General features: G+C 42.5%; 1 protein-coding gene across 1 annotated transcript; it reads right to left on the minus strand.

Annotated features, from left to right (window-relative positions):
* Positions 1–2,549: 2,549 nt before the first annotated feature.
* On the minus strand, positions 2,550–5,596 carry LOC135496143 (isoaspartyl peptidase/L-asparaginase-like). The gene is made up of 7 exons (XM_064785291.1): positions 5,482–5,596; positions 4,834–5,069; positions 4,507–4,649; positions 4,111–4,271; positions 3,784–3,926; positions 3,355–3,465; positions 2,550–2,813 (listed from the first exon to the last, which is right to left on the minus strand). Exons 2-7 carry the CDS (start codon positions 5,021–5,023, stop codon positions 2,611–2,613), a joined length of 951 nt encoding a protein of 316 aa, XP_064641361.1. The 5' UTR covers positions 5,024–5,069; positions 5,482–5,596; the 3' UTR covers positions 2,550–2,610.
* Positions 5,597–11,683: the final 6,087 nt, after the last annotated feature.

Here is an 11,683-nt window from a genome sequence, read left to right on the forward strand (position 1 = left end):
ATGGCATAGCACATCTGACATTTCTTGTAACATGAAGAATGGAATGACGTGACGCTAAGTGGTGCTTTCGTGAAATCAGCGACAGAAGTTGGATATGCTAAGATAGTGGCTATGAAGAAAAGTGATGTATGCCTTAATGTAGATATTACACTCAAGCCAAACATTCATGCATGCCTACTTTTTGGCAAGTAGACAAGTATCAGCCTACGTTTTAAGAACCACCAGAGAGTAAGTCTACCATTTGGTAGCCGACATACAGATGCATTATTTTCGAGACATATTGGAACTAATCCATATTGATATCACTTCATCCTCTGGCCAATTCATTTGACCTGTACCTGCAGGCATTTCATGAACTTTCTTTGATCATTCCGATATAAAACCGCAAATTAGTCAGAACTATAAGAGTGTTTCTGTAAAGTAACTTGTCCTGGCTTCAGAGGCCACGTGCGTGTTTGAAAATCATCAAATTAACTTCCCAAACACCATAATTGAAAGTATTCGATGTCATAATTTGCAGTTTGCAGTTTCTTATCATGCCAATCGACCCAGTATTTCTCTCGGTGACTTGTTGTAATTCCTTAGATTTTAACCGCAAATTGGATTAAATTCCCACAAGTTAATTTCCCTGCGTGAGTTTAACTGCACCCCGAGGCCAATAGACAGCTAAGTGAGCCAAGGAGTTGTATCCATGACCGCGTGGACCAAAGATCTTTGATTCAATTAACCGCATGTTACGACGTTAAACAATCATTGTCATTTTCATACAAGTTTAATGCGATGGCACGGTATCATTATCACAGTTGGAGATGTTTCATTGTCCGCTACCTCTTGCCGGAGGCTTGGGACACTTCAGATGCTGTCGTCTGACACTCGTGGTAGTGAATGGTTGGCAAGGACAACACAACAATATGGCGAGGTGTCGCGAGATGAGGTCTCGCCCCAGGGCTGTTTTGGTTTGATTCATGGCGGAGCTATCGAATCGTGAATGGACCAGGATGAGTGGTATCAAATGATTGCTACGTTGGTTTAATAGATGATCAAGTATCTCTATAAACTATGATTCAGCTCTTGTTTCAAGAGCAGCAGATCTGGGGCCTAAATCTGGAACCGACACTTGCAAAAGGACATTGCCATGCATGCTTAATACATGTCCTCACACGCACTTGCAAAGTGTCACCGAACTACAAGATAGGGTAGAGGGACATAGGATGATGTAGTGCCACACAGATAGGTCCCTGATGTTGAACGTAAGGAAACGACTCTAACTCGACTGTAAAGGGAAATGGCAAGAAATTAGACCTACGTAGTCGAACTGGCACATGTGCTGACAAAGACATAGTCATCGAGAATCTAAATAATCCTGGTACTGATGTTGTTGTGGGCAGGATAGCAGGATCAGAAGCGAGCGATAACCGATGTTGCCGTTTAGTTCGTGAACTTTGTAACGTACGGATCGGATATTGCTCATGTCGCTACCTTTCCCCGTATTTCAGTGCTTCTATACAATTGACAGCAAGTGAGATCATGATATTCCAGAGGGGGAAAAAGATAAACAAAATCAGTATTCTCTCTGTCTGAGAGAGGCGGGTTTTTATTCACCGCAGCAATTCATTAAAACAAATGACAGACCTGGCGAGTTTTCGGTCGTTTATAGAATCTTCATGTTACCCGAAACAACAATATCACGAATTTGCCAGAAATGAAATTATCCCTTCTTTCTGTCAGAGAAGACGTTCACCACTTTCCTATTCACCGCAAAGGCCAATTATCTCCGATGATGTATGAATATTAGAATTCCTTTGACGTGATCTTCGGGCTCCGAAGATTATGATGTTCCGCTAGCAATAGCTCCAACAATATCTAGCATCCAGACCAATCGAACTTTGCCACGGCAAGCACTCGTTAATGTACGAGAATTCATGCCAAGGACTGGGGAGCCAAGACAACTTAAGGTGGAGCGAACTCTAATGAACCGACGAATTGCCATGGAACAAAATCAAGCAAGATTCACTTACGGAAGAAATGGTTATCTGTTGGCCAATTTTAATTTGACCATAATTCACCGATTACCCCCTATCATCTTTGGTGCACTTAATTCAGCGCCTGGTAATTTGAGTATTTCTCCCAGGGATGCGGAGTTGAAAATTGGTTGCCAAGTTTTACAGTTTACCAGGTTTGACGGAGCCGCATGAGTAACTGGATTAGTTTGTGACTGGTTTCTGGGCAACTTTGAGGGCTAAATTATTAAGACTTTGCCTGCAATAAGTAGTCTAGCCTTGTCTCGAGATAAGCGAGTTAGAGAGCCTCACATGATCCCTGCTTCCTATCCAATCCCATTGTTATCATCTGCCGGACTACATATGCGACTAGTCTTAGACTAGCGCACTTCACTGGTGTCACACGTCTTTATTACTGACCAGTAGCAACCTCAACATCTGTTTTTCTGGGCATGCCTTACAGGAAAACGAAAGGTTTTGATATTCAATCATATGATATTTTTATCTTAGTTTGTACATGAAGAACGTGACAATTGCCACCACCTAAATCTCTACGAAAATAAAACAGAACGAAATCGTTTGGAAACTTTATTTTCAACTCGAACATCTGTTAGACTGTTTCGCAGAAATCTTCTCCTGGATTAATCCCATAATGCATTGTATCCTCCCGGATGCTACACCAGGGCATCCGTTTGGTGGTGAAGGCGAACCCAGGATTGCCATCTTTATCAAGGCCCACTGCACCACCGTGACCTTTGACTCTCTTTTCCATGTACTTTAAGCCTTCCTGTATCCCTTTCTCTATTGAAAACCCTGAAAAATGAAATAGATGTTACAAGTAACTCCTTTTTGTCAAATCAAGTAGATTATTCGAGATGTGGCAAAAGCGGCTTTGAAAGTCTGTTATCATACATGAAATGAATCAAAAATATTTACATAACTGATACGCGGATCTATTGATATCATATATTACACAAATCATAACCAATCAATCCATCAACATGTATCCATCAAAAGAGTATTTGCAAAACGCTCGTGTTACGAGAGGAGCTGGAAGTGTCATAGTAACAACGCCTGAAATGACAACCACGGGATCTCCCAGGGTCGAAACAGCAGTGCCATCTTCGTTCTTCTTGAAAAACTGAGCCGTGCTCTGCTTCAGCATGGATTTTCATCTCTTCTCGCTGAACTCAAGCAGACTTTGCAGGGAATATAACGGTAGCTATTACGAACAGATTTTTCAATGAAATTAAGCTTTTGCAATAAAAGATCGCCAGACCTTGGACACCTTCAAATTATATCTGCATTATTTATGTATGTATTATATGAATGTATTATTTAGTTTTCGGCTTACCTTCAGACATCTTCCCGGTGATATGCCTCGCCAGACAGACCTTAGAGATCGACTCCCCATGACCTGTCGTCGACACAGCTCCTATACCGTTGTCACAATAACCTCCGCATCCTGTAGGGAAGAAGATGGACCTTATGAAACGCTTGTTCGAGACCAGGAAAACTACGCTCGGTCCAAGCGGATGATGCTTCCACTTTAAACCAACCGCAGGTAATTTGAAATACCAAATACCAACTGCGCTAGAGCGTAGTTTCCACCTTGCCAACTATACCGAGAAAACTCCTTTACCCACATTGTTGGTACATGTACATCTCATCCGTAACTCGCTGCAGCTCGAGCAGAATGCACTTGTTGCCCATCATAACTCGGGTAAAGCACATCTACTGATAGAGTCAGTAACTCATGTTAAGAATAAAATATTATGCTCACCAATAATCGGACTGTCACCAACCCGTCCTGGAAGCTGTGCAGGAATACCTCCCGTCGATGTTCCAAAGGCAACATCTCCGGATGTGTCAAGTGCACATGCACCAACAGTGTCATGGGAGTTGGCTGGCGAGGAATCATCATCCCTGTCAAAATGTCAAACAAAGCTAGGTTACCACATTTAGGTACGATCTCTCTCTTAGAATTCAGGAATTATTTTTTTCAGATGCAATATTTTCATGAGACTGCGTAAGAAATGGAAGTCCATGTTGATAAGGGACTTTGGGGAGGTGTTATCATCTCGCGAAGAAGTATGTGCCTGTGACCCACCTTCCTTTCATGAGCGAGCCCACAGCTTTCTTGTATTTATCAAAGTTCCGATGCTCCTCCTTAGAATAATCACTCAACAACACTTCAGAATCCACGCGAGGAATGCCGAGATTCTCGGCCAATCTACACGCGCCATCACCAACAACCAGCACGTGTTGTGTCTGAAATCAAATCGCAACCATTGTGTTAGATCTTTTCACTGAAGTATCCATTTCAAGTCATTGCCCTGCCCCTTAAACGAGCCTCCCCCATCCCCTTGCGAAAAAAATCTTTTAAAATCAACCACGAATATCCCTTTAGTTGACATGCAAACCTTCAAAATGAACCTCAAGTTTACGCTAAAGTTAATGGAAACGATCCCCAGCTCACCCTGGACCAAGGCTGGTATATTTTTACCTCTTCCAGCACCTTCCTCGCCAGCTGGATGGGGTTCCTGATATCCCTCACGGCCGCAACACCTCCCGCCTTAAGATGTCTCCCCTCCATGATGACCGCATCCATCTCCAGCTGCCCGATTGCATTGAGGGAGCCACCAGCACCTGTCAGTACAACGGATAAAAAAGTGTAGCTTTCTTAGCCGGGTAGATATATATCGTATCAGTGGGGACGTTCAGGGCATACTTGAGTCTGCAGTTACCAGAGGAGAGCTTGGGGAGAGCTATCACCGACACACAACATTAAAGGAGTTTGGCTTCGTTACAAAGTTATTGGTAAGCGACTAACCCGCATTAAATGTCTTGTCATTTTCCAGCGAGGTGATGGCTGCTTCTGCCGCGTCTAAAGCGCTCCCTCCATTCTTCAATACCTTGTAGCCAATCCTCGCAGCCAGCTTTACTCCTGCTACATTCGCTTCAGCTGCTTCGTCGGGGACTGACCACGCGCCCGCGTGAATGATGATAGCTGGTTCTGCCATCTATCAGGTTGGCTGGCTTACTGCTTTTACTGGTCTGAGGTTTTCTCTGGAATGTGTGGTTGGAAATGAAATACCGAAAGGAATGGTACGCTATATCAATACGTATTCGACGAGTCCATGATATATATAAGCCTAAAAAATCGGATCAATGAATAGAGTTGCGGTCATGCGCAAGTAGGATGGCCTTCACCATGAGTAGGCCTAATAGATGAGGACTAGACCACCGTACATGCATTGTCACCAACCTTGTGACTGGTCAAAGTGACCGTCATTCGTCTATCCTCGCCCTTGGCAAATTGGCTTTCAGGCCGATCACACATCAGGCATAACACTGCATGTTGCAATTAGACAAACTTGTATATGATGATGTTATAATTATCTGATTCTAGCACTACGCGTGAAATGAGGAAATAAGACAATGTAGCCTTCATAAGGGCAAGACCATTCGATACCCTTACCTCTGCTTCCGTCACACCGTATCCATTCCCATTGTCAATAAAAAGAAATTTCACGCCGCGCGCCACGAACACAGTAATCAACTACATGTAACTCCAATATGCGTTGACCAGTTTCTCACGGCGTGCAAGCGAATCAATGTATATACGGGTTGCAATCGAATCAATTATACAGGCCATAATTCATGAAGTGGCACCCTTATCGCTGAACCATCAAATGGTCATTTTATCAATCATGTGGGTTTGAAGTGGAGATATGAGTCAATGTAAAGGGCGGGTGAAAGAGAAATGCAAAATTTTGAAAATTGACAAGGTATTGAGAAATTTATGCAGATACAAGTCATACACTTATTTAAATTTGTTCTAAAATGTATGTACATGTAACGTGTGAAGTTGTGTTAACGTTTACGCCTTTCGTGATAGTGCCTGAGGAAGGCCCCATTCCGGGCCGAAAATTTGAACTCTATGTATGCTGTGATGATGTAGAGTTAACGTTTGTAGTGAGAGTGCCGCAGGAAGGCCCCATTCCGGGCCGAAAATTTGAACTTTATGTATGATGTGATGATGTAAAGTTAACGTTTATAGTGATAGTGCCTGAGGAAGGCCCCATTCCGGGCCGAAAATTTGAACTCTATGTATGCTGTGATGAAGTAGAGTTAACGTTTGTAGTGAGAGTGCCGCAGGAAGGCCCCATTCCGGGCCGAAAATTTGAACTTTATGTATGATGTGATGATGTAGAGTTAACGTTTATAGTGATAGTGCCCGAGGAAGGCCCCATTCCGGGCCGAAAATTTGAACTTTATGTATGATGTGATGATGTAGAGTTAACGTTTGTAGTGATAGTGCCCGAGGAAGGCCCAATTACGGGCCAATAATTTGAACTTTATGTATGCTGTGATGATGTAGAGTTAACGTTTATAGTGATAGTGCCCGAGGAAGGCCCCATTCCGGGCCGAAAATTTGAACTTTATGTATGCTGTGATGATGTAGAGTTAACGTTTGTAGTGACAGTGCCGGAGGAAGGCCCCATCCGGGCCGAAAATTTGAACTTTATGTATGCTGTGATGTCGGCAGATGATGTAGAATTGACGTTTCTATTGTAGTGATGGCACCATTCCGGACCGAATATTCCTAATTAGTGAAATTAGTGTTTTATTACATGTTTTATCTATATATCAGTTAGGGTGTCGTGGCGTTCTTCTAACTCATAATGAGAAATTCACGTACCGAAATCTGATGGCGAAATGCATAGCATTAAAAATATTTTTTAGTCGTGTGGTTTTTTTTCAAAACTGTGGTAGAGTCATAATTTATTACATGAATTGTCTAATTCATTCTTTAAACGGAATTGAATTCAGCTTTTGCCAGTGATGTTCATAACCCTACCACACTCTTTTAGGCATTTTTAGCACAGCGGGTTCATGACTTGTATATATTATTACGTCTATAACGAGTTCAGTGTGCACTTTTTCGAGATATATCAGCTGGCCTCTGTGAGTTTCAAAAGTATCACGAGCTCCTGATTATGAGGCTCAACCACTCTGTTACTGGTCGCCCCGTAGTCTGTAGACATTGCTGTTTAACCCCCATTAAACTGGCCAAATTTCCCGTCTTTTGCAATCAATTAATGTTCAACAGAACATGAATTTAAGTTTTACCATTGTTACAGGGACATTTAGGGGATATATACCGAAAACAACATTTTGAGGTAACCACTTCATGAACTGTGACCCATATACGAGAATCGCCGGAATGAATCTTTTCTCAAACGAATTTTAGAGTGGTTTATAATGCACTTCTTAGGACTGGCGAAATGGTCAATACAATGTACTACGAAACATCTCCAAACATTTGTTTGCAAACATCACCAGACACCAGGTTTGCTTCTGGTTGAGATGGACGTCCGCACTATGAAATGAAATGTCCTGGGGACATTGAGCTCACCTGGGAATGATTTAGTTGTAGATGAAATGAGGCATGGAGGTTGAATTGACTTTTACATTTGACAAAACGTTGTGTCATTGAAATTCAAGAAAGAAATCATTGGGTATCTGTAGCAATATGTGCAATTGCTGTTGAACATGTTCAGACAATTCGAAACAAGTTTGTTGCTAGTGTTTGGTAGAACGTCCACATTACCAAACCCTTGCGAACTGTTTGTGGTCAACACGACTAAACACAAAGTTTGCCGATATTTACAATCAAATGTTTGCTGATGCATACCAGGCTTTACTCGATAATATACATAGGCGTAGCCAGAGGGTGTCGGCTGAGACACATCCTCTTTCGACAGACAACCACTGTCCGAGAAAATCTTTAATGATATAAAAATTGACCATTACATTTGTAAATGAAATTTTTTTAGGAAACCATCCCTCTCTGGAGAAACTGGCTACGTCAATGTTACACTCGTCCATTTCACCAGGCACCATAGTCACCAGAAGTGTTTTATTCGCCATTTCGCTCATGCAAATGTAACTAATTGTGGTGATTACTTTTGCAAGTGTTCAGGCAGGCAGCAGGGGTAACAGCGTATTGTGTAACAACCCGCCACCCCTCCCATTTCACAGATGAATTGCGAATACGAGAACCTGAATTAGTTATGCATGAGCGATATCGCGATGGGATAAAATAATTTTGTCTTTGATCGGACACGTGGTCACAATAAAATATTAGGTGGTTCATTGTACTTGAAGTAATGCAATGAAACGGCAAGGGGACATTGTGCTCACCGTATAGATAGTTGGTGGTTAGGAATTCATCCTGCTATGCTACATGTATATGATATAGGGTAAACCAAAGTCGGTATGACATGTGATGTATCCTTGCTTGGAGTACCTACCATAAAAACATCATCGAAAAACAAGTCACTAATCAGCGAGATATTGCACTTTTTTTCCTTTTTTTAGTTTTGGCCTGCTGGTATTCAAGTCGAGAATCAGATCGGATCGTTATGTAAGGAGTCATTGGACCAAATTTCAAGTTCATAGCTTTAGCGATTAAGAAACGTGCAATAGCTACACTCAGACAACCAACTTACGTCATTTGACCTCTGTGACCTTGAAAATAAGGTCAAATCACTAACCCGTATGATATGTGATGTATCGTTGCTAGGAGAACCTACCATAAAAGTTTTATCCAAAACGAGTGATTCATAAGAGAGATATCACACTTTTTATGTTTCCACTTCTGGCCCCCTGGTGACCAAGTCAACAATCAGATCGGACCGAAATTCATTGTCAGAGGTCACCTGACCTGGGGGGGGGGGGGGGGTCCTGTGTATGAAGTTTCAAGTTCATAGCTCTAGCGGTTAAGAAACGGGCCACTGTTTTTGAAACATGATACAGACGACGACGACGAACGACGGACACAGCGGTGTTGCAAAGAATCTCCTACGGTGAGCCGACAAGGGAGTTGTTGAGCGACTCCACTTGTTGAAAGTGTTTTTCAGATAGATCGAGCCAAGGCTACTTGTTTGACCTCTTGCCACTAAATTGTAATATCACAAATAGTATTGTTACACAGCCCTGGCCAGCCGGTGTCATAGTTGACCGGCTTTGGGAGATACCATCAAAGGGCATTGGTAAGGCTGATCCTAAGGAAATCTAGTGTTGTGCAACACCATTATTTTGGGTAAATGCGATCTGCGATTTACCTTTGGCCAGAACGATATGAAAAACACTTTAGTAATAACTACTCTTACCGCAATACCCACATGATGTATATCGGGTGGGCCACAAAAGCGAGTACACTACTATTGCAGTTGACTATTGCTGTTGAATAATAATGACAGTATCATTGCAGTCCAAAGCAGACACTCGGTATCTATTTCTGGGCAGATACATCATGGATCGCAGTCACATTAAGTGAAAATATGAGGTTCAACCAGAGTAAAGTCAACTCTGTTTTAGCTAAATAGGGCTTTTCCAGGTGCACGAAGACCACATTTGGTCGCGGGAAAGACAGCATCTCCACATTAGCTCTAGCCATTGTCTGGTGTAGAGATGTTTCGTTTTCCCGACCTCGGGTGCAGTAAGTCTATCAGGCCATGTAAGGGGGGGGGGGGGGGGGGGAGGGCGCTAAATTGATCGCCGTAAACGTACATTTACTACTGGTGCAAGTTCACATTTAGGTCAACTCGGTGTTTGTGGCCCACACGTTATATTTCATATCGACATCCTGAAATACAGGCTACATGATACATACATTATACATAGCCTGCAGGGTGAATCAAAAAGGCGATATTTCATGTTTCGACGATTTCAAAAGATGCTATTGAAAGTCGACTTACTGAAGTCATGTTGATTCTGGCATAGCTCCACGATGAGTTATTTGTTCGAGAATCTCGATACGATCCAACAGTTTTATCTTAGTCCAAGTTTACACACTTTAATGCACTGATAATGCCCCATATCTCTAGTTACGTTCGTCATTGAAGGACCCAATGTAACTGGCGGAGGCCTCCGAACTACGGTGGGCGGGAAAGGACATTGGAATTTTTTTTTTCTGGGCGGGACGACTTATTATCTCGAAACCGTTTTGTAAAGTTAAACAAGCCCAGCGTCATTTCCTTAAGTCGTCCCCCAAACTTACTAAGTCGTCCCCCTTAGATCATAAAAATAACGGCAAAATGCAAGAAAGAAAAATTTCTTGTAAGTCGTCCCGCCTAGAAAAAAAGAATTCCGATGTCCTTTCCGAGCCACCATACCGCGTGACGTTTTGGCTGCGTTGTTTTTTATTCATTGGAAAAACTACGTATCCTAAGTGAACACCCATGAGCGCTCCCTTCATGCTTCATTCAGTTTGGGGCGGAATATTCTTCCGACATGACTGGAGCATTCACAGGTGTCACCTGTTCCCGAGGGTGGGCGGGTGGGAGTGTTGAAAAATGGATTATCATTCTTTGGTGTTTTGCCATACGGGGAGAGATTCCCTTACCCAAGAATGGTGCAGTCTTCAGTTTCAACCTAACCAAGTTTTGGCCTCCTGCTTCCTCACGAAAGAATGACTGGACTACGAGAAATACGCAGGTAGCGCCGTCTGGTGTTAACTTAGGATAACTACGTATCCTAAGTGAACACCCATGAGCGCTCCCTTCATGCTTCATTCAGTTTGGGGCGGAATATTCTATCCTTCCTTCCACAAGTAGCTAGATGTTGGTCCCTTTGTATTAGCATTGAGAGTAAGTTTCCGTCTACCCCGAACTAAGTACCCCATCCCGAGGAAAATTTCTCTCAATTCTAAGACGAAAGAAAAGACAGCGAGATGATTTTTTCATAGTGGTTTTTATTTCAAATTGACTGAATGAATTAATATAATGGTGCGTAATACGATACAACTGATTTCAAGCTTACCGGTACACAGAATATTCAAACTAAACTAACACAGATCAAATTTAGACCATCATGCTGCGAGGCCTTTACTCCAACTTATACATGTATATGGTTGTTGAACGTCCTGGTGATTAGTTTTATTTTTATTTTTATCTTTTATTTTTTATTTTCTTTGCTTCTTTGCACGAGTGCTAGTTAGTGAAGACTTTTAGAATTGGGGTGCTAGTTCTACAACCCTAGTGTTGCTGCGACATGCCCAGTCCCCGAGGACGTTTGAGGACCTAACTCTCGAGATCTTTATATTTTTGGATTATTCTATACTTTTCAGCCAGTTGTGAAATATGACGGCAAAGGTGTGTAGGCCTGAAGATGAACATTGGAAGATGAATAGCTTTTTCCTAAGTTTCACTCAAACAGATGCCATGAAATTTATTGTCTAGCTATCCAGTCTGAATGCTGACTGAAGACAGTTAAAGTCCACAAATTCATTATTTTGGCCTTGGTTAATGCTGGACATGGCCTTGGCAAGGTCGTTTGCCTGGTCGACCTGTTTGCTGCGCGTGTAGTGGTTTACCGAAGAGTCTGAGAACCATCCAACGTGACGTTTTATTTGTTGGTTTGCTGAGGGGTCTGGTCTAGCTAATGCCCTCAAGGAGATGGCACAGCCTGCCCTAATGCTGTGTGGTGTTTCGCCTTCGTCCAAGTTCAGAGTAGACAGGTAGTGTTTTAACCTGTCGTATATCGCCTCGTATGATAGGGGTTTGTCTTCAACTTCTCCTAATTGGTTTATTGGTCTGAAGAGGTAACCGTGGGAGAGGTTTATGTTCAGAGATTGAGTCAGTTCAAAATACTTTTCCAATGCTGCCACCGGG

The sequence above is a fragment of the Lineus longissimus genome, chromosome 11 (assembly GCF_910592395.1).
Source record: "Lineus longissimus chromosome 11, tnLinLong1.2, whole genome shotgun sequence".
Lineage (NCBI taxonomy): Eukaryota > Metazoa > Nemertea > Pilidiophora > Heteronemertea > Lineidae > Lineus > Lineus longissimus.